The 21726-nt window shown below is 37.7% G+C and overlaps 1 protein-coding gene and 1 long non-coding RNA gene across 3 annotated transcripts in view; one reads left to right on the forward strand and one right to left on the reverse strand.

Annotated features, from left to right (window-relative positions):
• CPD (carboxypeptidase D) overlaps positions 1–21726 on the forward strand; it is a 73300-nt gene that overhangs the window by 19133 nt on the left and 32441 nt on the right. For both annotated transcript variants that reach the window (XM_082370518.1, XM_082370517.1), the window contains exons 3-7: positions 12521–12663; positions 13342–13511; positions 14675–15024; positions 15534–15725; positions 17789–17956. In XM_082370518.1, coding sequence (XP_082226644.1) covers positions 12521–12663; positions 13342–13511; positions 14675–15024; positions 15534–15725; positions 17789–17956 — 1023 coding nt within the window. The remainder of the gene's footprint in view (positions 1–12520; positions 12664–13341; positions 13512–14674; positions 15025–15533; positions 15726–17788; positions 17957–21726) is intronic.
• On the reverse strand, positions 1752–12508 carry LOC309617907. The gene is made up of 2 exons (XR_014238183.1): positions 7105–12508; positions 1752–6783 (listed from the first exon to the last, which is right to left on the reverse strand). It is a non-coding gene; the product is annotated as an uncharacterized lncRNA (long non-coding RNA).

Here is a 21726-nt window from a genome sequence, read left to right on the forward strand (position 1 = left end):
TGCAAGTTGTTGACATTTGACTAGTTCCTTAAATGTCAAATAATTTCGGATTATATTCTGAACATTTTGAATCTTAGGTTATAAAATCTGAGCCTTGTTTAAACCCTAGAAAAATGGTAACTTTTTGTTTATTTGTTCTGACAGTGAATGACCCACTGTCAGACTTGTTCAGTTGTGAGTTTTGACTCACCTTTTGTAGGCTGTGATTCCAATGTCAGTTCAGTTTTCAAAGCCTTTACACTGCCTGTTTGGATCTGTCTTATGTGAGCACCACCCAGGGAGCAGTCTGAGACCTGGTCAGTGGTCTGTTCTGTAGATCAATTCCCAATGCTTTTAGTATGTTGTTTAGGGTCAGACCCTTACATGTGCAGTTCAGAGTTGAGCCCAGGAGTTCATAAAAAACTTCATAGAATCCCTTTTTTGAGCTCTCTCCTGTCTGCAGTCTCATAATCTCTGGCTTCCAAGGTCTCCCAAAATAGATCATGAATAAAGACATCATAGGGTGTCAACTGTCATTAGTTGTCAGGGAAATACAGATTGAAACCACAATGAGATACCACTATACACCCACCAGGATGCTTAAAATTAAAAAAGGCTGACCAGTTGCTTGAGCAGCTTGTTAGTTAAGGTTGCAGAGCAATTGGAACATTCATACCTTGATGGGGGGAGTGTGAAATGGTACAGCCACTTTGGAAAACAGTTTGACAGTTTCTTATGAAGTTAAATTTACACTTACCACATGATGCAACCATGCTTCTCCTAGGTATTTACCCAAAAGACATGAAAAAATATGTTGACACTAAGACTTAGGCACAGTTTTATTCATAATCGCCAAAAGCCGAAACCAAGTCAAATACCTGCCACATAGTGAATGGATAAACAAATTGTACTATATCCATACAATGGACTATATAATAATAAAAAGGAGAATTTGTATATATAACAATATGAATGAATATCAAAAGTGTTAGGCTAAGTGCAAGAAGCCTGATACAAAAGACTATACATTGTATGACTTCATTTATATGAAATTCTGGAGAAGGCAAAAATATAGGGAAAGAAATTAGATTAGTGGTTGCCCAGGGCCTGGGAGCAGAGGGGAGGGAACTTTCTGGGGTGATGCAAATGTTCTGTATCTTGATTGTGGAAGTGGTTATATGACTGTACACATTGCACTGTACATTTAAAAGGGATTACAGTGTATAAATTATACCACAATAAACCTAAGTTTTAAAAAAAGCTGTAAAGCAGCATGTAGATCAGAGAGATTGTCAAAGTTGTTTTGGATCGGTTACTTCATACTTGGGTAAAGGGGAACTGAGAAACTCTGTAGGCTTCAAAGAAGAATAAAATTTAAAGTATCCTACAAAAAGATGTATCTTGTATATGCTGTTTTATAACCTTTTTTATTATTACATGGTCAATATCATGACCATAAGTGTGTGTCTGTAACATTTTAAATTATTGCATAGTAGCCCATTTTATATCATATTTACTAAACTGGTCCACCATTTTTGGACCTTCAGGTTGTTCCCTGTTTTATTCTCCTTCAAGTTAAACACTATAGTCCTTATCGCTGTAGCTGTTATCTTAGAATAAATTCCTGGAAAATGAATTTCTGTGTTAAGGTCATGCCTATTTTAAAGATTTTATAAACATATTGCTAAATTGTTACCCAGCAATATTCTATATGCCTTTATTTTTATCTGGGGTTTTTTTTTCAGTCTTTTTTTTTACCTTTTTAAGGCGTTTTTTTTTTTTTTTTTTTTTTTTTTATTTTTGACTGTGTTGGGTCTTCGTTTCTGTGCGAGGGCTTTCTCCAGTTGCGGCGAGTGGGGGCCACTCTTCATTGCGGTGCGCGGGCCTCTTACCGTCGCGGCCTCTCTTGTTGCGCAGCACAGGCTCCAGACGCGCAGGCTCAGTAGTTGTGGCTCACGGGCTTAGTTGCTCCATGGCATGTGGGATCTTCCCAGACCAGGGCTCGAACCCATGTTCCCTGCATTGGCAGGCAGATTCTTAACCACTGCGCCACCAGGGAAGCCCTAAGGCAGTTTTTTGATCAACAGATAGTTTACAGTTTTTAGGTAGTTAAATCTATCATTTATGGCTTTATACTACTTTGCTGTCATACTTAGAAAGGCTTTCCTCATCCTGAGAGTATAAAAATACTAGTTGGCTTCTGATTTTGTTTATGGCTACATTTTTACATCATGTTCCATGTGGACTTAAGCCTTTATTTGGTATGATCTGAGGTAAATCTCACCTATACTTTTGTCACACAGTTAACCAGTTATCCATGTAACAGTTACTAATTCTTTCCCCGTTGGGTTTTTTTTTTTTTTTTTTAATTTTATTTATTTTATTTATTTTTGGCTGCATTGGGTCTTCCTTGCTGTGTGCAGGCCTTCTCTCTTTGGGGCGAGCGCGGGCTACTCTTTGTTGCGGTACACAGGATTCTCATTGCGGTGGCCTCTCTTGTTGCAGAGCACAGGCTCCAGGCGTGCAGGCTTCAGTAGTTGTGGCACATGGGCTTAGTTGCTCCATGGCATGTGGGATCCTCCTGGACCAGGGCTTGAACCCGTGTCCCCTGCGTTGGCAGGCAGATTCTTAACCACTGCACCACCAGGGAAGCCCTCCCCGTTGGTTTTAAATGTCTTTAATTATATCCCAAATGCTTTTGTTTCTGTTATTGTGCTTTCTATTTTGTTCTGCTGGTTTATTTATTTTGACATCTTAATTGCACTGCTTTAGTAAATATGGTTTTATAATACATTGTAATATCTGGCAATGCAAGTCTCTATTATCATTTTAATTTTTTAATGTTTTCTTGGATATTTTCACCCATTTATTTTTCCAAATTCCAGATCATTTTGTCCAGTTCCAATAAATATCTATTTTTCTGCATGATGCTTGTAAATTAATTTCGGGGAAATTTGATATTGTTATAAGCCTCCTGTCTGGAAGCATGAAATTTACATCCCTTAGTAAAATTTTATAACGTTGATTTATATTATGCATTTTATTACATTTAATCCTATACATGTTGTGGGTTTTGTTGCTGGCATCTTTCTTCTGTTACATTTTCTGATTATTGCTGAAGTATAGGAAAGACATTTTGTATTGTTTTTACACAGTCATCCTTTTATTTCCAACGTCATTTTACATGACTTTCTGTTGGGTAGTGTCTTATCAAAGGAAAATTTGGGAAACATATGTCAAGATTTCATTAATATTCTATTATATATCTCCACTAGGTTCCACATGGTAAAGTTAATATTAATTCTATGAAGATGTGTTACAGTTAGGTACACTATTCACTGTAATATTTCCCCAAATCTATAGAATCTACAAAAAGAGATTTGTCATCATGAATCAGACCTTTAGTTTTAGATTGTTCGTAGAGTTATATGTTACAAAATCACTATTTATATAAAATGTGATCTGTAGGACCAGAGGCCACTGAATGTAGTTTCTTCTCTGAGAACTAGGTCTTATTTTTAAAAGATTTCTGTCCTTCCTCCCCACCCTTACCCTGGGCATATGTTTGTATGTGTTATTGATTGGAGCTGGCTAGTTACAGTCCTATTAAAGTTACATCTAAAAAGATGATTAGATAACACTCTAAAATATGACTGTAAGCTTTGTCTTCTTGTTGCTGTTAGCTAGTATTTCTTAAATTACTGCTGAAGTAACACAATTAAGAGGTAGACAAAAGAATGCTAGGACTCAAGCCTGGTGATTATAGTGTTATAAGTAGTCTACTTCACTGCATTCTGGCATAATTAAAGCACGAGTTGACTGTGTTTGCAATTTAATTCAGCTATTAAGTTTTTTTTTTCCTTAGACGGGAAGATTTTTTTTCTATTAAGTTTTACATATGCAGAAAAATAGATTAGTTCACATTTGTATTGCTCTGAAATTATTTGTATGTGTTCTGTGTTTCTTTTCCTCACCAAGACTCTAAACTCTGAATGGAAATATGTCTCCTATTTATAAATCCCTATAATCTTGGTTTAATGACTTACAATGACCATTGTACTGTGACCAATACAGTAGTAAATATTGGAGATTAATAAATATGATATACAATGAATAACATATGTATGTGTACATGTGAGTCAGAGTTACCAAAGATGATCAGAGGTCAACAATGACTGAAGGTGACTTACGTCACTTAATGACTAAATATGACTGGTAGGGATGTGAAAATCAGCATCTCACCATTTTTCTTCCAGACCCAAAGTAAGTGCCAAGATGCTGGAAGATAAGAGAAAACCAAAAGATGGATAGCTTGCCTTCTAAGAAAAAAGGTTAAGACAAAGTTACTGGGCTTGTGGTAGTGGTAAACCTGCACATATATTTTACGAAGACAAAGTCTATTTGACATCTCCACATGGATGGTCAATGGGAATCTCAAATTTAATGCATTCAAAACAGAAGTCTTAATCTCCCACTGACCCAGCCTACTTACTTTCATTCCTTCAACAAATATTTACTGAAGGAATACGATGTGCCTGGTACTGTTCTTGTGCTTGGAATATCCATCAATGAGCATAACAAATATTCTGCCCTTGTGTTGCTTATAATCTAGCGAGGAGGAACAGGCACTAAATAAGGAACATAATAGGTAAATTGTTAGGTACTGTAGAAAAAAAAGAAAAAAGTAGAAAAGGGTGAGAGTGCTGGTGAGATGGGCTTGGGGACAGCGATGGGGAGAAGTAAGTAGCAACTTTAAGTGGGGAGATCAAGGTGAGCCTAATTGTCAAGTTGAAATTGGAGCAAAGAGCTGAAGGTGAGGGGAGGGAGTTAGTCAAGTAGAGATATCTGGGGGAAGAGCATACCAGGCAAAGGAAACAGCTAGAACAAAGACCCAAAGTCAGGAGGTACCTAGTGTATCCAGTGAACAGCGGGGAAGCCAGTGTGGCTGGTGCACAGCCAGTGATGGGGAGAGTATAAAAGGAGGTTACAGAGGGAAGGGGAGTGGTGGTGGACAAATCATGCAGAGGCTTAGGCTTTGGCTCTTAGTCTGAGTGAAATAGAGAGTCATTGTATAGGGGAATAACATCCGACTTACATTTTAGCGGAATTTCTCTGGCACCTCTGTTGAGAAAAGAACATAGAACGGCTAGGGCAGGAACAGGGAGACCCATTAAGAGTGATTGCAGAAATCCAGGTGGAGAAACGATTGTGGCTTGTATTAGGGCAGCAGCAGTAGAGGTGAGGAGAAATCTTGGGATTCTGGATATATTTTGAAGTTAGAACTAGCACGATTTCCTGATGCTTTAGATGTGGGATGTGACTCCAGGGCTTTGGGCCTGAGCAACTAAATTCTTCTAGTGCCATTGACCATCATGGGAGAGACTGGTTTAGGGAAGATGAGAATATGTTAGGTTTGTGATATCCAAGTAGAGATATTGAGTAGGCAGTTGGATGGACAAGTCTGGATTCTGGGAAAGAGGTGTAGGCTGGACATAGAAATTTGAGAGTTGTCAGCCGATAGATAATATTTAAACCCCATGGGGCTGCATGAGACACCAAGGGCATAAGTGAAGAAAGAGAAGAGGATCAAAGACAGAGCCTTAGGCATGCCATATCTGTTTCCTTTGTTCTCCTTCATCCTCTCAGTTAATGACACTAATAACACTGTCTCCCTAGTTTCTCAAGCCAAAAATCTAGACACCATCCTTGATTCCTTTTAAACAAGTCCTTTCTACATCCAAATCTCTCTGCTTTATCTCCATTACCAGCAACCTAGCCAAATCCATCATTCTCTTCTAATTCATCTTCCTGCTTTCCTTTTTGTTTCCCTATAGTCATTTTTCATTCAGCAGTCAGAATGATCTTTTAAAAAGGCTGTTCAGATTATATCACACCTCTGCTCAAAACCCTCCAATGTTCTGTGCAGCAAGGGAGACAATCAACAGAGTGAAAAGGCAGCCTACTGAAAATATTTGCATACCATATATCAAACCAAATATTAACCCCATAAGGGGTTAATATTCAGAATATATAAAGAACTCCTACAACTCAACAAAAAACAAGTAATCTGATTAACAAACGGACAAAGGACTTGAATAGACGTTTCTTCAAAAAACATATAAATGGCCAACAGACATATGAAAAGATGCTTAATATCATTAATGATCAGGGAAAAGCAAATCAAAACCACAATGAGATATCACCTTATACCTCTTAGGATGACCACTATCAAAAATACCAAAATAGCAGGTGTTGATGGGGATGTGGAGTTTGCACAGTTGGTAGGAATATAAAATAGTGCAGTTGCACAACTTTGCACAGTTGGTAGGAATATAAAATAGTGCAGTTGCTATGGAAAACAGTATGGAGCTTCCTCAAAAAGTTAAAAATAGAATTACCATATGATTCAACAAACCCACTTCTGGGTGTAAGTACAACAGAATTGAAAACAGGATCTTGAAAAGATATTTGTACACCCATGTTCATTGCAGTGTTAGTCACAATTGCCAAGAAGCAACCTAAATATTCATTGACAGATGAATGGATAAAGAAAATTTGGTATATACATACAAAGGAATATTATTCAGCCTAAAAAAGAAGGCAATCACATCTGATAAAGGACTGTTATCCAAAATATATAAAAAACTCTTAAGACTCAATACTAAGAAAACAACAACTGCATTAAAAAATGGGCCAAAGACCTTAACAGACATCTCACCAACAAAGATAGACAGATGGCAAATAAACATGAAAATATGCTCCATGTCATATGTCATCAGGGAAATGCAAATTAAAACAAGTTACCTGGGCTTCCCTGGTGGCGCAGTGGTTGAGAGTCTGCCTGCCAATGCAGGGGACACGGGTTCGAACCCGGGTCTAGGAAGATCCCACATGCCGCGGAGCGGCTGGGCCCGTGAGCCACAATTGCTGAGCCTGCGCGTCTGGAGCCCATGCTCCGCAGCGAGAGGCCGCGATAGTGAGAGGCCCGCGCACTGCAGTGAAGAGTGGCCCCCCGCTTGCCACAGCTGGAGAAAGCCATCGCACAGAAACGAAGACCCAACACAGCCATAAAAATAAATAAATTAAAAAAGATGGCAGCACTTCAAAAAAAAAAAAACAAGTTACCACTACACACCTATCAGAAAGACCAAAATCCAGAACCCTGACAACAGCAAATGCTTGTGAAGATGTAGAACAACAGGAACTCTCATTCATTATTGGTGGGAATGCAAAATGGTACAGCCATTTTGGAAGATAGTCTGGTGGTTTCTTACAAAACTAAACATACTCTAATCATACAACCCAGCAATTTTTCTCCTTGGTATTTAACCAAAGGAGTTGAAAACTTATGTTCTCACAAAAACCTGCACATAGATGTTTATAGTAAACTTTATTCATAATTATCAAAACTTGGAAGCAACCAAGATATTCTTCAGTAGGTGAATGGGTAAAATAAACTGTGGTACATCCAGACAAAGGCATATTATTCAGCACTAAAAGGAAATGAGCTATCAAGCCATGAAAAGACATGGAGGAGGGAATTCCCTGGCAGTCCAGTGGTTAGGACTCCACACGTCCACTGCAGGGGGCCCAGTTTCGATCACTGGTCAGGGAGCTAAGATCCCGCAAGCTGCGCAGCCAAAAAAAAAAAAAAAAAAATAGACGCAAAGCAACCTTGAATACCTATTACTAAATGAAAGAAACCAATCTGGAAAGGCTACATACTATATGATTCCAACTATATGACACTCTGGAAGAGGCAAAGCAATATGGAGATAGTAAAAAGATCAGTGGTTGCCAGGGGTTAGGGAGGAGGACGGGATGTATAGGTGGAGCATAGAGGATTTTTAGGGCAGTGAAACCACTGTGTATGATACTATAATGGGGAAACATGTCATTATACATTTGTCAAAACTCATAGCATATACAACACCGAGAATGAACCCTAATGTAAACTATGGACTTTGGGTAGTAATGATGTGTTGATGTAGGTTCATCTGTTGTAAGAAATGAAGATTTTTGCATCTGTGTACATCAGGAATATATTCTTTTTCTGTAGTGTCTTTTTCTGGTTTTGGTACCAGGGTAATGCTGGCCTTGTAGAACAAATTTGGTAGTGATTCTTCCTCTTCAACTTTTTGGAATAGTGTGAGGAGGATAAGTATTAACTCTTTTTTAAATGTTTGGTAGAATTCAGCTGTGAAGCTGTCTGGCCCTGGACTTTTGTTTGTTGGGAGTTTTTTGATTACTGATTCAATTTTATTATTGGTAATCAGTCTGTTCATATTTTCTATTTCTTCCTGATTCAGTCTTGGAAGATTGTATGTTTCTAGGAATTTATCCATTTCTGCTAGGTTGTCCAGTTTGTTGGCATAGAATTTTTCATGGTAATCTCTTATGATCCTTTGTATTTCTGTGGTGTCGGTTGTAACTTCTCTTTCATTTCTGATTTTATTTATTTGGGCCATCTCTTTTTTATTTGTGTCAAGGTATTTATTTATTTCCTCTTTGATTTCTTCATTGACCCATTGGTTGTTTAGTTGCATGTTGTTTAGCCTCCACATGGTTGTGTTTTTCCCATTTTTCTTATTGTAACTGATTTCTAATTATTGTGATCAGAAAAGAATGCTTAATATGATTTCAGTTTTCTTAAATTTATTGAGACTTGTTTTGTGGCCTAGCATGTCATCTATTTTGGAGAATGTTCTATGTGCACTTGAAAAGAATGTATATTCTGCTGTTTTTGGATGGACTATTCTGTATATATTTATTAAGTCAAACTGGTCTGATGTGTTGTTTAAGGCCAGTATTTCCTTATTGATTTTTCTGTTTGGATGATCTATCTATTTATGAAAATATGTTAAAGTTCCCTACTACTATTGTGTTCTGTCTTTCTCTTTGTATGTCTGTTAATATTTGCTATCTATATGTATTTAAGTTCTCCTGTGTCGGACATACAGATATATACAAGTGTTATGTGCTCTTGTTGGCTTGATCCCTTTATCATTATGACATTCCCTTTTTTGTCTCTTGTTACAGTCTTTGTTGTAAAGTTTATTTTGTCTGATATAAGTATTCCTACCTCAGCTTTCTTTTCATTTCCATTTGAGTGGAATATCTTTTTCCATCTCTTTACTTTCAGTCTGTGTGTGTCTTTAGATTTGAAGTAAGTCTCTTATATGGGTCATATGTTTTTATCCATTCAGCCATCCTGTGTCTTTTGATTGGAGCATTTAGTCCATTTACATTTAAAGTAATAATTGATAGGTATATACTTATTGCCATTTTGTTAATTGTTTTTCTGGGTTTTTTTGTAGTTGTTCTTTGTTCCTTCCTTCTCTTGTCTCTCTTCCCTTGTGATTTGATGACTATTTTTAGTGTTATGTTTGGATTCCTTTCTCTTTATTTTTTGTGTATCTCTTAACGGTTTTTGGTTTGTGGTTACCTTGAGGTTCATGTATAATGACCTTTGTGTATAGCTGTCTATTTTATGATGATCTCTTAAGTTTGAAGGGATTCTAAAAGCCCTACATTTTTACTCCCCCCACCCCTACACCACGTTTTATGTTTTGATGCATATTTTATATCTTTTTATTTTGTGTATCCCTTAACTATTTATTGTAGATATAGATGATTTTACTACTTTTGTCTTTTAACCTTTCTACTAGAGTTATAAGTGGTTGATCCACTACCTTTTACTATATGTTTGTCTTTGCCATTGAGATTTTTTCTTTATTCATTTTCTTACTTCTAGTTGTGGCCTTTTCTGCTTGGAGAAGTCCCTTTAACATTTCTTGAAGGGCTGGTTTATTGGTGATGGACTCCTTTAGCTTTTGTTTGTCTGTCGAACTCTCTATCTCTCCTTCAATTCTGAATGATAATCTTGCTGCGTAGAGTATTCTTGGTTGTATTTTTTTTTTTCAGCACTTTGAGTATATCATGCCATTCCCTTGTGGCCTGCTAAGCTTCTGTTGAAAAGTTAGCTGATAGTCTTATGGGAGTTTCCTTAAATGTAACTAGTTGTTTTTCTCTTGATACTTTTATGAGTCTCTTTATATTTAATTTTTGACATTTTAAATATGTGTCTTGGTGTGTACCTCTTTGTGTTCATCTTGTTTGGGACTCTCTGTGCTTCCTGGAACTGGATGTCTGTTTTGTTCCATGGGTTAGGGAAGTTTTCAGCTACTATTTCTTCAAATAAGTTCTCTTCTCTTTTTTATCTTTCTTCTCTTTCTGGGACCCTATAACGCAAATGTTAATATGCTTGATGTTGTCCCAGAAGTCACTTAAACTATCCTCATTTTTTTTTTCCTGTTCAGCTTGGGTAATTTTTACTACTTTGTCTTACAGATCACTGATACATTATCCTGTATCATCAAATCTACTGTTGATTTCCTCTAGTGTATCTTTCATTTTATTTTTATTTTAAAAAAAAAATTCATGTGTCCCTTTCTATTTACTTATTTATTTATTTATTTTAAATTTTATTTATTTTTGGCTGCATTGGGTCTTCGTTGCTGCACGCGGGCTTCCTCTAGTTGTGGCGAGTGGGGACTACTCTGCGTTGCGGTGCACAGGCTTCTCATTGCGGTGGTTTCTTTTGTTGCAGAGCACAGGCTCTAGGTGCACGGGCTTCAGTAGTTGCAGCACACAGCTCAGTAGTTGCAGCATGCAAGCTCTAGAGCGCAGGCTCAGTAGTTGTGGAGCACAGGCTTAGTTGCTTCTCGGCATGTGAGATCTTCCCGGACCAGGGATCGAACTCATGTCCCCTGAATTGGCAGGCAGATTCTTAACCACTGCGCCACCAGGGAAGTCCTATTTTTCATTTTAGTTACTGTATTCTTTAGCCCTAATTGGTCTGTTTTATATTTTCTAGCTCTTTGTTGAAGTTTTCACTGTGTTCATCCATTCTTCTCCTGTGTTCAGTGAGCATCTTTATGATCATTACCTTTAACTCTTTATCAGGTAGGTTGCTTATCTCCATTTCATTTAGGTCTTTTTCTGAGGTTTTGTCTTATTGTTTCATTTGGAGCACATTCCTCTGTCTCTTCATTTTGCCTAATTTTCTGTGTTGATTTTCTTTGTATTAAATAGGTCTGTTATGTCTTCTGATCTTGGAGAAGTGACTTTATGTTGGAGATGTCCTATGGGCTGAGCAGCTTGTTCCCCTCTGGGCAGACACTTCAGGGGTGTTCCCTATGAGGGCTGCTTGTGCCTTTCTGTTGTGGCAGGGCCAACTGCTTGGGCACATTGATGGTCAGGGCAGGCCCCGGCATGACTGACTGTGATGCTCAGCATTGTTTGACCACTGTGGGCATGCTAGTGGGTGAGGCTGGCCCCTGGCTCTAATAGGCTCGAAAGAGGATTCCAGAATGATGCCTGTCAGTGCTGGTGTCAGCATGATAGAATGAGATCACAAAAATGGCTGCTGCCAGCATCTCAGTCCCCAGGGGGAGTCCCAGCTGCCTCCTGCCTCTCCTGGGGGCTATCCAATATCAGCAAGTGTGTCTGATTCAGGTGCCTTTCAAACTGTTGCCTCTGTGCTGGGACTTGGAGCGAGTGTATTTTTGCATGCACCCTTATGAGCAGAGTCTTGGTTTCCTACAGCTCTCTGGTACTCCTGAACATAAGCCCCACTGGCTTTTAAGCCAGACATTTTGGAGGCTTGTCTTCCTAATTCAGGACCCTGGGCTAGGGAGCTCAATGTTGGTCTTGGACTCCATGCTCCTCAGGGATGACTGTCACAGTTGTGATATTCCTCCTGCTTGTGCGTCGTTGCACCAGGGGTGTGGGCCCTGACTAGACTGCATCTCCACCCACCCACCCCATTTTATTGTGGCTCCTTCCTTATATCTTTAGCTGTGGAAAATCTTTTCTGTTATTCTTCAGGCTGTTTCAGAGGTAGTTGTTCTGTAAGTAGTTGTAATTTTAGTGTGCCTATATGAGGAGTTGAGCTCAGGATCTTTCTACTCTACCACTTTGATCCAGACCCTTCTTGTCACCTTTGTGATACAGGGAGTACAGTTAGAATAGTAAGCCCTTAATAATGCTTTGCTGTGAATACCCTTTATAACTTTAAGATCATGAGTATTCTTCATGTTCATTTTGTCAAAAATCTTCACCTCTCTGTGCCTTACTTCTCACATCTGTAAAATGGGTGAAATAGCAATACCTACCTCAAAAAGTTTTTGTAAAGATTAAATGTTAATACACATAAAGGTCATAGAACAGAGCTGGCATATAGTAAACACTCAAATGTAGAGTGGTTATCATTATTGCCATTGTTATTAACTATTATATTCATGCTCTTTATAACTGTTTATCCTATCAGTCAAATGTATTTCCTTCATGTATATTCCTTTCCAAGGTGTATTCCTTTCGCCTTCCTTGTTAGTGTCCTCTATAATTCAAGAGCCTTCTCCAATTTCAAACAATTTAATGAAAAGAAAATTTATACATGCAGAGATGGCTGATTTAATTTCTATGGTCTTTTTGAGAGTAGAATTCTGAGAATAAACTTATTTTTTCCTTCATGTTTCAGGTGGCATGCAAGATTACAATTATCTATGGGCCAACTGTTTTGAAATCACATTAGAACTGTCTTGTTGCAAGTACCCACCAGCTTCGCAGCTTCAACAAGAATGGGAGAACAATCGTGAGTCTTTGATCACATTGATTGAAAAGGTAAAAGCTGAATGGAAGGTTGGCGTATGGTAATAATTGATTAAGTAAGGGAGAAATTTGTGTATATGAACAACAGTTTATTCTAGATACCCTTTATTTTTGTTTTTATTATTTAAGATTGTAGATTATATTTAGAAATGATTATATTAGAATCTATTAGAACATATTCTAGCCATGCCTCTGTTATCCTTCCCCCCAGCTCTTTTCCTCTGGAGGGCTTCTTTTGACTGTCTTACAACACTTTTACAACCTGAAATAATTAGCAAAATTTGTAGTACCAGATTCTTACAATGCCATTCGATCATATTTGCTAGAGAACCTTTACCATTATATGAACCATGGACATAAGTTTAATTTAAATATCAGGCAGACTAATATACTATTGGATATATCAGAAATGATTACTTATATCTTGTTGATAAAAGCAGAAGTCTGGCTTTGAGGAGAAGGAATTTCAAAAGCATTTTACCAGTCTAGATTTCAGATGAGTTAAGTTTAAGGATTTAATTTTTTTGGTCTGTATTTTATTTTAACTTGGAGGGATTGAAAAATATTTCAGGGAGCTAGAGGAGTAACCTTATTTTTTAAAAATTCTAGCATCAATGCAGGGAGGTTATTTTCTCTTGCCTTCCAAACTGACTGTCTCTGAGCAGTCTACTTTGATTCCTGTTTTTTTAGGTCCACATTGGAGTTAAAGGATTTGTTAAAGATTCAGTAACAGGAGCTGGCTTAGAGAATGCAACCATCTCAGTAGCTGGTATTAATCATAATATCACAACAGGAAGATTTGGTGATTTCCACCGATTACTTGTTCCTGGAACTTATAACATTACAGCAGTTTTAACTGGGTAAGAATTTAAACTAGACTCTTAAAATGTCAAGTTTCCGTTTATATCTAAGAAGAGAAGTATACTCTTGGAGATCTTATTTACTGTATCTGGCTTTTATTTTTCCTTGTTTTCTGATTTTTTCCCCCTTTATAATGAGAAAATACTATGGTGGATCTTTTGTCACATTATCAATACAACTGGATATGAAGCATCGTTGTAAAATTGGGAGGAAGGACAGTTTTAAAAGCTTGATGGGGCTTCCCTGGTGGCACAGTGGTTGAGAATCTGCCTGCCAATGCAGGGGTCACGGGTTCGAGCCCTGGTCTGGGAAGATCGCACATGCCGCGGAGCAACTAGGCCCGTGAGCCACAATTGCTGAGCCTGCGCGTCTGGAGCCTGTGCTCCACAACAAGAGAGGCCGCGGTAGTGAGAGGCCCGCGCACCGCGATGAAGAGTGGCCCCCACTTGCCGCAACTACAGAAAGCCCTCACACAGAAATGAAGACCCAACACAGCCATAAATAAATAAATAAAATTTAAAAAAAAAAAAAAAAGCTTGATGGTCAGCTGTGTAAAGCATTGCCGCAAGGCTAATTGAATACCAAGGTAGAAGAAACTCAGGGCTCTATGAAAGACATTTTGAAGAGCTGTCTCACCATCAGCTTTCTAATACATGACATGAGTGGTTCCCCACCTCCTCTGGAAATATTTCTGGAAGCTCATTTTGCTAAGGATTTACCTTTAGCAAATAAATTACCTTTAATTTTGAACTTTCCCATTTGGTAAAGTAGTTGGAATGTCAGTCTGATAAAGCACTGCAAAGAATTGGATCATTTATCCCTACTTTGAGTATTGTAGCAATGGTTACAATGGATTAACGACCTTCATTTTTCATCGTATTCTCTCCTTTGAATGTAATTTTTTATAAGCATTCTAATGTGTGGAATGAAAGGATGGTAAGATAAATAATTCTTTAAAGACTTAATCTGGAATTCTTTGTGAGATAATACGCTAAAAGTCTTGAATTTACACATTTATCTTTATTTGATATGACTTTCGATAGCCTAAGCGCAAGAGTATGAAAAGGCTATTGTACTTTTATAATGTACTTTTATAATGTTAAAGCATTGTCTGTTTCAATTTAACTCCAAGTCATCTACTTTTTCAAACTTTTCTTTTCAGGTATATGCCACTGACTGTTAATAACATAATAGTGAAAGAAGGACCAGCCACAAAGGTGAATTTTCCCCTTCGGCCAACTGTGGCTTCAGTAGTCCCTGACACAACTGAGGTTGTAGTAACTGCTAGCACAGTTGCTATATCTAATAGTCCTCTTGGAACACAGTCCTCCCACCAGCCAGTTCAGCCACAGGACTTTCACCACCACCACTTTCCTGATATGGAAATCTTCTTGAGAAGGTTTGCCAATGAATATCCTAACATCACCCGGCTTTATTCATTGGGAAAATCGGTAGAGTCAAGAGAACTTTATGTAATGGAGATATCTGATAATCCAGGTGTCCATGAACCAGGTAATTGGTGTAGTTTCACACATAATTTCAGATTGCTTCTCAGAGCTATGTGCTATATTGCTTTGCTTCATCTAGAAAGGTCACCTATTGTATGTATAACTGGATCAAAGAAAACGTAACCAATTTTTTCCTAGAAAAGAAGAAAATCCATTTGATAATCCATATTATGCACAAAGTTTAACATACTGCATAATTAGATTCTTTCTGCTAATAGTACTTTTATTTTCATATAATATGGCATATATATGTATGTGTGTGTATATATATATATATATATATATATATATATATATATACACACACACACACATACGTATATATGCTTTGAGCTTGCTCAGACGTATATATTAGTAAGGACTGCTTTATATGAGGCTTTTTCCTGTTTCTTTTGCCAAAATATATCTTAAATCTTTGGTTCAGGGTCTTTGTATGTGTTGGGGAAAAAGTAGAGAGAGTCTAGGATTAATGAAGAGGAAAAAACGTCTTCCATGTAATTACTTTATTTTCAGGTGAACCAGAATTTAAGTACATTGGAAATATGCATGGCAATGAAGTGGTTGGAAGAGAACTGTTACTGAACCTCATCGAATACCTTTGTAAGAACTTTGGAACAGATCCCGATGTAACAGATTTGGTTCTTAACACTAGAATTCACCTTATGCCATCCATGAATCCTGATGGGTATGAAAAGGCCCAGGAAGGTAAAGAATAGCTGTCTATTAGTGCTTAACCTTTTTGATTATTATATGGCATAATTATTTGGGGATAGAAAAGAATTTGAACTGGTTGTTTCCCTGAAATTTCTTCCTATTTTTATTCTTATAATTTATCATTGGTTCTAGCTTTTGTATTCTTGTAAGATAGGCTAGTTCATTCAACAATTATGTCATCAAGTTTATATTTAATGAAGTTCTCTACTTTGGTAATGGCTCTTATTTACTAAAATAATGTAAGATTTTTACAAATTGTTCCATTTTAACAGTAATTTTTGTTAAATTATTGTATTGGGAACTTTATCTCATAAATGAAAACTCAAACCAAATATTTTTTAAGCCAGTGACTCTGTTTTGACTGCCATTTCTACTCCCCATGCATGTATAATCTAAACCTGCTAAGTTATTGACTTCCCATTCCTCTGCCTCCTCTGGGCTAGCCCATCTTTCCTAGGGCATTATAGTAAGGGCAGGGAGAGCAACTTTCTTACATGGGCCACATTATGCAGAACACTAGGAGAGTGAGAATCCATCTTTTCCCAACCTGTGATTCCTTCCAGGCAGTGATACCAGTGAGTAGAAAAGATACCACAATATGAATATGCAGCCACGTGGTTTATTACCCTCACTGACTGAACACTGAGAGAATCGATTAGTGAATGACCAGGTTAATCCTTATATATATTATTTAGATTCTTTCCCTAAGGACCTTATTCTCTGTCAGCCTCACAAATCCCTTCCACATTCCTCCCTTGAGACCTTTCTGAAAGATGGAACTACTTACTACTAGTGAGCCCTCTAGTAGGTTTTCTTCATTCACTTGCATTCATTTTCTCATTATAATGACAATAATAGGGCTCTCATCCCATAGTAAAATGGAATAAGCTTAAGTTGAACCCTTTCTCCTCCTCCCTTCCAACTATGTTCTTGACTAACTTTACCTTTTTGTTATCACTTTAATGTAAGCATACTGCAACTTTTTTCTTTTCATCTGGTCTGTTTATTTACATTGTTTTAGTGACCTGTATACCAGTACAATAGAGTCCCCCTCATGCCAGTCATGCCCACTCAACATTGTGATCATGTCACTGTATGTGGGTTATTGACAGATGAGCAATATTTTAATATACTTCGTATGGTTGGAGTTTTTCCCCTCAAAGTATGACCAGAGGCAGAAATGAAAGGATAATGGTTTTACCTTTCTATTCAAAAGATCTAGAAGAGATACATTTTTTTAAATGTACAATGTAAAAATGATGTGTGTTTTAATCACGTTACCCAACTGAACTTGGATCCTCTCACCTGCTGCAGAGCAAAGCCAATTTACTGATATGAGGTTGTGGTGAAGGAAAGTACAGGATTTATCTGCAGGCACTAAACAAGGAGAATGGGCAGCTCATGCTCAAAATACCCGAACTTCTCAATGGCTTTCAGGGAAGGATTTTTAAAGGCAACATTTGGGGTGAGGGTACAGGGTGCATGACTTTCTTCTGATTGATTGGTGGTGTGGAGGTAACAGGGTGATGTTTCGGGAATCTTAATCATCAGGCTTCTGGTTCCAACCAGTCTGGGGTCTACATGCTTATGCTCAGCACATAGTCACCTTCCCCTACTGGGTCGGGGTCTTACATCCTGCAGAACAACTCAAGGATACATGTTAGATTGTTATGTATATCCCTTGAGTAAGAACTAGGACTCTTGTTTTTAATCCTGAATTGTTGTCATTACTTTTCTTGCTTAACTGCTTTTCATTTACTTCTGAATTTCCTCACTTCCCTAATTAGTAACTGCTTATGCCTGCTCTTTGGAACTTAGGGAAGGCCTAGGAGACTAAAGCCTTTTTTCTACAAACAAGAAATACGGGATACAGAGGGGCTTTTTTAACCTGGGAAGGCCCCACAGGGTCCTACGCGGTTTCAATCATAGTGTGTTTGATTATAGTGAAGCCTGATGTGTGCACATTTACCTTTGAGTTAAGATAGCTGAAGTAGTATGTATTGGATTAAAATATAAATGAAACATGGCTTAAATTTGAATCTTTTATCATACAGGAGATTCAGTAAGTGTAGTCGGCAGAAACAACAGCAACAACTTTGACCTGAACCGAAATTTCCCAGATCAGTTCATTCAGATCACAGATCCTACCCAACCAGAAACTATTGCTGTAATGAGCTGGATGAAGGCCTATCCATTTGTGCTGTCAGCAAACCTGCATGGAGGTAATAGCAACTTGATATTCCACTAATTAATTCTTGTTGAGAGCATTTGAAAATCCTGGTGAAAGTTTATCTGTTTATAGTCTTAGGCTGTCTTAAGCCTGTTATTGCTTTTATGGCAGACAACAGTAAATGTCTTTTCTCATTACTTTTTAAGCCAGTTTCCTGGCTGTTTTCCCCGTTCCTCCCCCACCCCTCCCCTCTCCCAGTACTCCTCCATTCTCCCTCCTGCCATCTACCCTGCCTCCCTCTCTTTCTCTGTCTCTCACCCTCCACCTCTCCTTCCCTTTTCCTCCTTCTCCCTCCCTCCATTTCTTTCTCACTTAGTTCTTCAAGTGTTTTATATTTATCCCTCACAAATGTTTTATATTTATCCCTCTCACTGGGAATTTGGTAACATGTTCTTTGTCATTTATAAAAATTAAACACTAACAGATCCAAATGTTTAGTCCTATTTCTCCCTAAAGTTTAATATGCCCTTTTATGTAGGTTTAGATTTTGACATTCTCTTATCTTTTATCTGCTGTGTATTAACTGTAGCACAATGACCTCATTCTCATGTAGTATCTGAGCTTATACACCTCCATATAATTCAGCAGTAACTTAGTTGAATAGGATGAGAGGTCAAGATTAAAAATGATCACAATGAGGCTTCCCTGGTGGCTCAGTGGTTAAGAATCCACCTGCCAACACAGAGGACACGGGCTCGAGCCCTGGCCTGGGAAGGGCCCACCTGCCACGGAGCAGCTAAGTGCTCTAGAGCCTGTGAGCCACAACTACTGAGCCCAGATGCCACAACAACTGAAGCCCACGTGCCAAGAGCCCGTGCTCTGCAACAAGAGAAGCCACCACAACAAGAAGCCTGGGCACCGCAATGAAGAGTAGGCCCCGCCGCATGCCACAGCTAGAGAAAGCCTGTATGCTGCAACAAGGACCCAGCGCAGCCAAAAATAAATAAATAAACAACAACAACAACAAAAAATCATCACAATGTCCAACTAGGGTTGTGGGAATAAGTGTCAGTACCGTAGAGACCTGAAAACACATGTCTACATGTAAACTGGTATGTGGACGTTCATAGTAGCACTATTCCTAATAACCAGGAAGAATAAATAACCCAAATGTCCACCGACTAACAATCAGATAAATAAAATGTGGTATACAATTGAATGTTATTTGGCTGTGAAAAGGAATGAAGGACTGATGTATGCTACAGCATAGATGAGTCTTGAAAGCATGGTAGGTGATAGAAGCCAGTCATAAGAAACCATATATTGTATGATTACATTTTTTATGAAATGTGCAGAAATAGGCAAATCCATAGAGATAGAAAATAGATTAGCAGTTGCCTCAAGCTGTAGAGGATAGTGGTGGGAGAGAATGGGGAGTGACTGCTAATGGGTATGGGTTGTTTTTTATTTTCAGTAATGAAATGTTCTGTAATTAGGAAGTAGTGATGGTTGTACAACCCTGTGAATATACTAAGCAACAGTGAATTATATACTTCAAGTGGATGGATTATATGGTATATGAATTATATCTCAATAAATTAAAAAAAAAAAAGAGTGAAGGTATTAACACCAGGGGCAATAGGTAAGAAATTTAGTGTCCACATTTGTTGGATTATCCAAGGAAGTATCACAGTCAAGATTTGATGGCATATAGATTAACCTGCCATTTTAGAAATGACAGTACACACTGATGGATATTTGTATTTAAGAAGTAAATTGAGATTCTCCAAAAATGACTTTGAAAGCTTGCTAATAGTAGGAGAAAATACTTCTATAATTGGTAATCATGGACGATTCTCAAAGACCCAAACAGGAATTATGAAGTTGCAGCCTCGTTAGCAAAATAATTTTTTTGGCTTTTTTCTTACTTTATTAATTGTATACCATGTTTGACAGAAAATATTTTTTATTTTGAGCTTTTAAAAATATTCTGCAAAAAATACATCACATCATGTTGGCTAAATCTGAAAACTTAATATTAGTTACATTCCAGTGAAAATAATTGACAGATGTTTACATGTGGTATCAAGACCTTGGCATGGTGGGGGATACATCTTCAATCACGTAGATATGTTTCTTTCCATGACGTATTTTGCTTTCTCATCTTAAAATCTTTAAATGAGTTTTGAAATCTTGGCAAAGAAATTTAACAGAGGAATTCTTTGCTGCCAACTTAACAATTTAGAAGGATTTTGAAAGAATATAGAGAAAAGTAATATTTCTTTTTGTAATTTTTGATATTAATATTTTATTTAGGTGAAATTCATACAACACTAACCATGTTAAGGTAAATAATTCAGTGACATTTAGTGCATTCACAATGCTGTGCAACCACCATCTCTATCTTGTTCCAAAACATTTTCACCTCCCCAAAAGGAAACCCCTTACCCATTAAGCAGTTGCTTTCTATTCCCCATGCCCCTCAAGCCCTGGTAACCACCAATCTGTGTTCTGTCTCTATGAATTTGCCTGTTTTGGATATTTCATAGAAATGAAATCATATAATATATGACCTTTTGTGTCTGTCTTCTTTCACTTAGCATAGTGTTTTCAAGGTTCATTCATATTGTAGCATATGTTAGTACTTTATTTCTTTTTATGACTGAATAATTTTCCATTGTATGTATATACCACAATTTGTTTATCTATTTATCTGTTGATGGACATTTGGGTTATTTTTACTTTTTACTATTATGAATAATACCACTCTGAACATTGGCAGACAATATCTGAGTCCCTGTTTTCAATTCTTTTGGGTTATCTTGGCTTTTTGATGGAAATACCATCATATGGTAATTCCATGTTTAGCTTTTTGATGAACTGCCAAACTGTTCCACAGTAGCAGAACCATTTTATATTCCCACCAGCAATGTATGAGGGTTCCAGTTTTTCCACATCCTTACCTTGTTAATTTTTTTTTTTTTTGATTATAGCTATTTTAGTGGGTGAAAGGTGATATCCCCCTGAAATTTAGATTTGCATTTCCCTGATGGCTAATGATGCTGAGCATCTTTTTGTGTGCTTGTTGGCCATTTGTATATCTTATTTGGAGAAATATCTGTTCAAGTCTTTTGCCCATTGTTAATTGGGTTTTTCATCTTTTTGTTGAGTTGCAGGACTTCTTTATATAGTCTGGATTCTAGACCCTTATCAAATTGCTGACTTGCAAATATTTTCTCCCATTCTATAGGTTTATTTTAATTTTCTTAATAATGTCCTTTGATGCACAAAAGTTTTTAATATTGATGAAGTCAGATTTATCTTTTTTAAAATAGCTCATGCTCTTTGTGTTGATACTAATTTTTTTTTTAATTTATTATTTATTTATTTATTCATTCATTCTTGGCTGCGTTGGATCTTCGTTGCTGCGCACGGGCCCTCTCTAGTTGTGGCGAGCGGGGGCCACCCCTTGTTGTGGTGCGTGGGACTCTCATTGTGGTGGCCTCTCCTGTTGCTGAGCCAGGCTCTAGGAGCATGGGCTCCAGAGCGCAGGCTCAGCAGTTGTGGCTCACGGGCCCAGTCGCTCCACGGCATGTGGGATCCTCCCAGACCAGGGCTTGAACCCTTGTCCCCTGCATTGGCAGGTGGATTCCCAACCACTGCGCCACCAGGGAAGTCCCAATACTAATTATTTTTTAAATAAACTTTTGTAGGAGTATTGTAAGTCTTTTATGACTTTTTTTTGGCCTTAGAAAATTAGCCATTTGAAAGACAATATTAAGTAGAAGTTGACTTTTTTCTGTTGTAATTTTTAGGCATGAG

The sequence above is a fragment of the Balaenoptera borealis genome, assembly GCF_965194805.1.
Source record: "Balaenoptera borealis genome assembly, chromosome: 20".
NCBI classification, from domain to species: domain Eukaryota; kingdom Metazoa; phylum Chordata; class Mammalia; order Artiodactyla; family Balaenopteridae; genus Balaenoptera; species Balaenoptera borealis.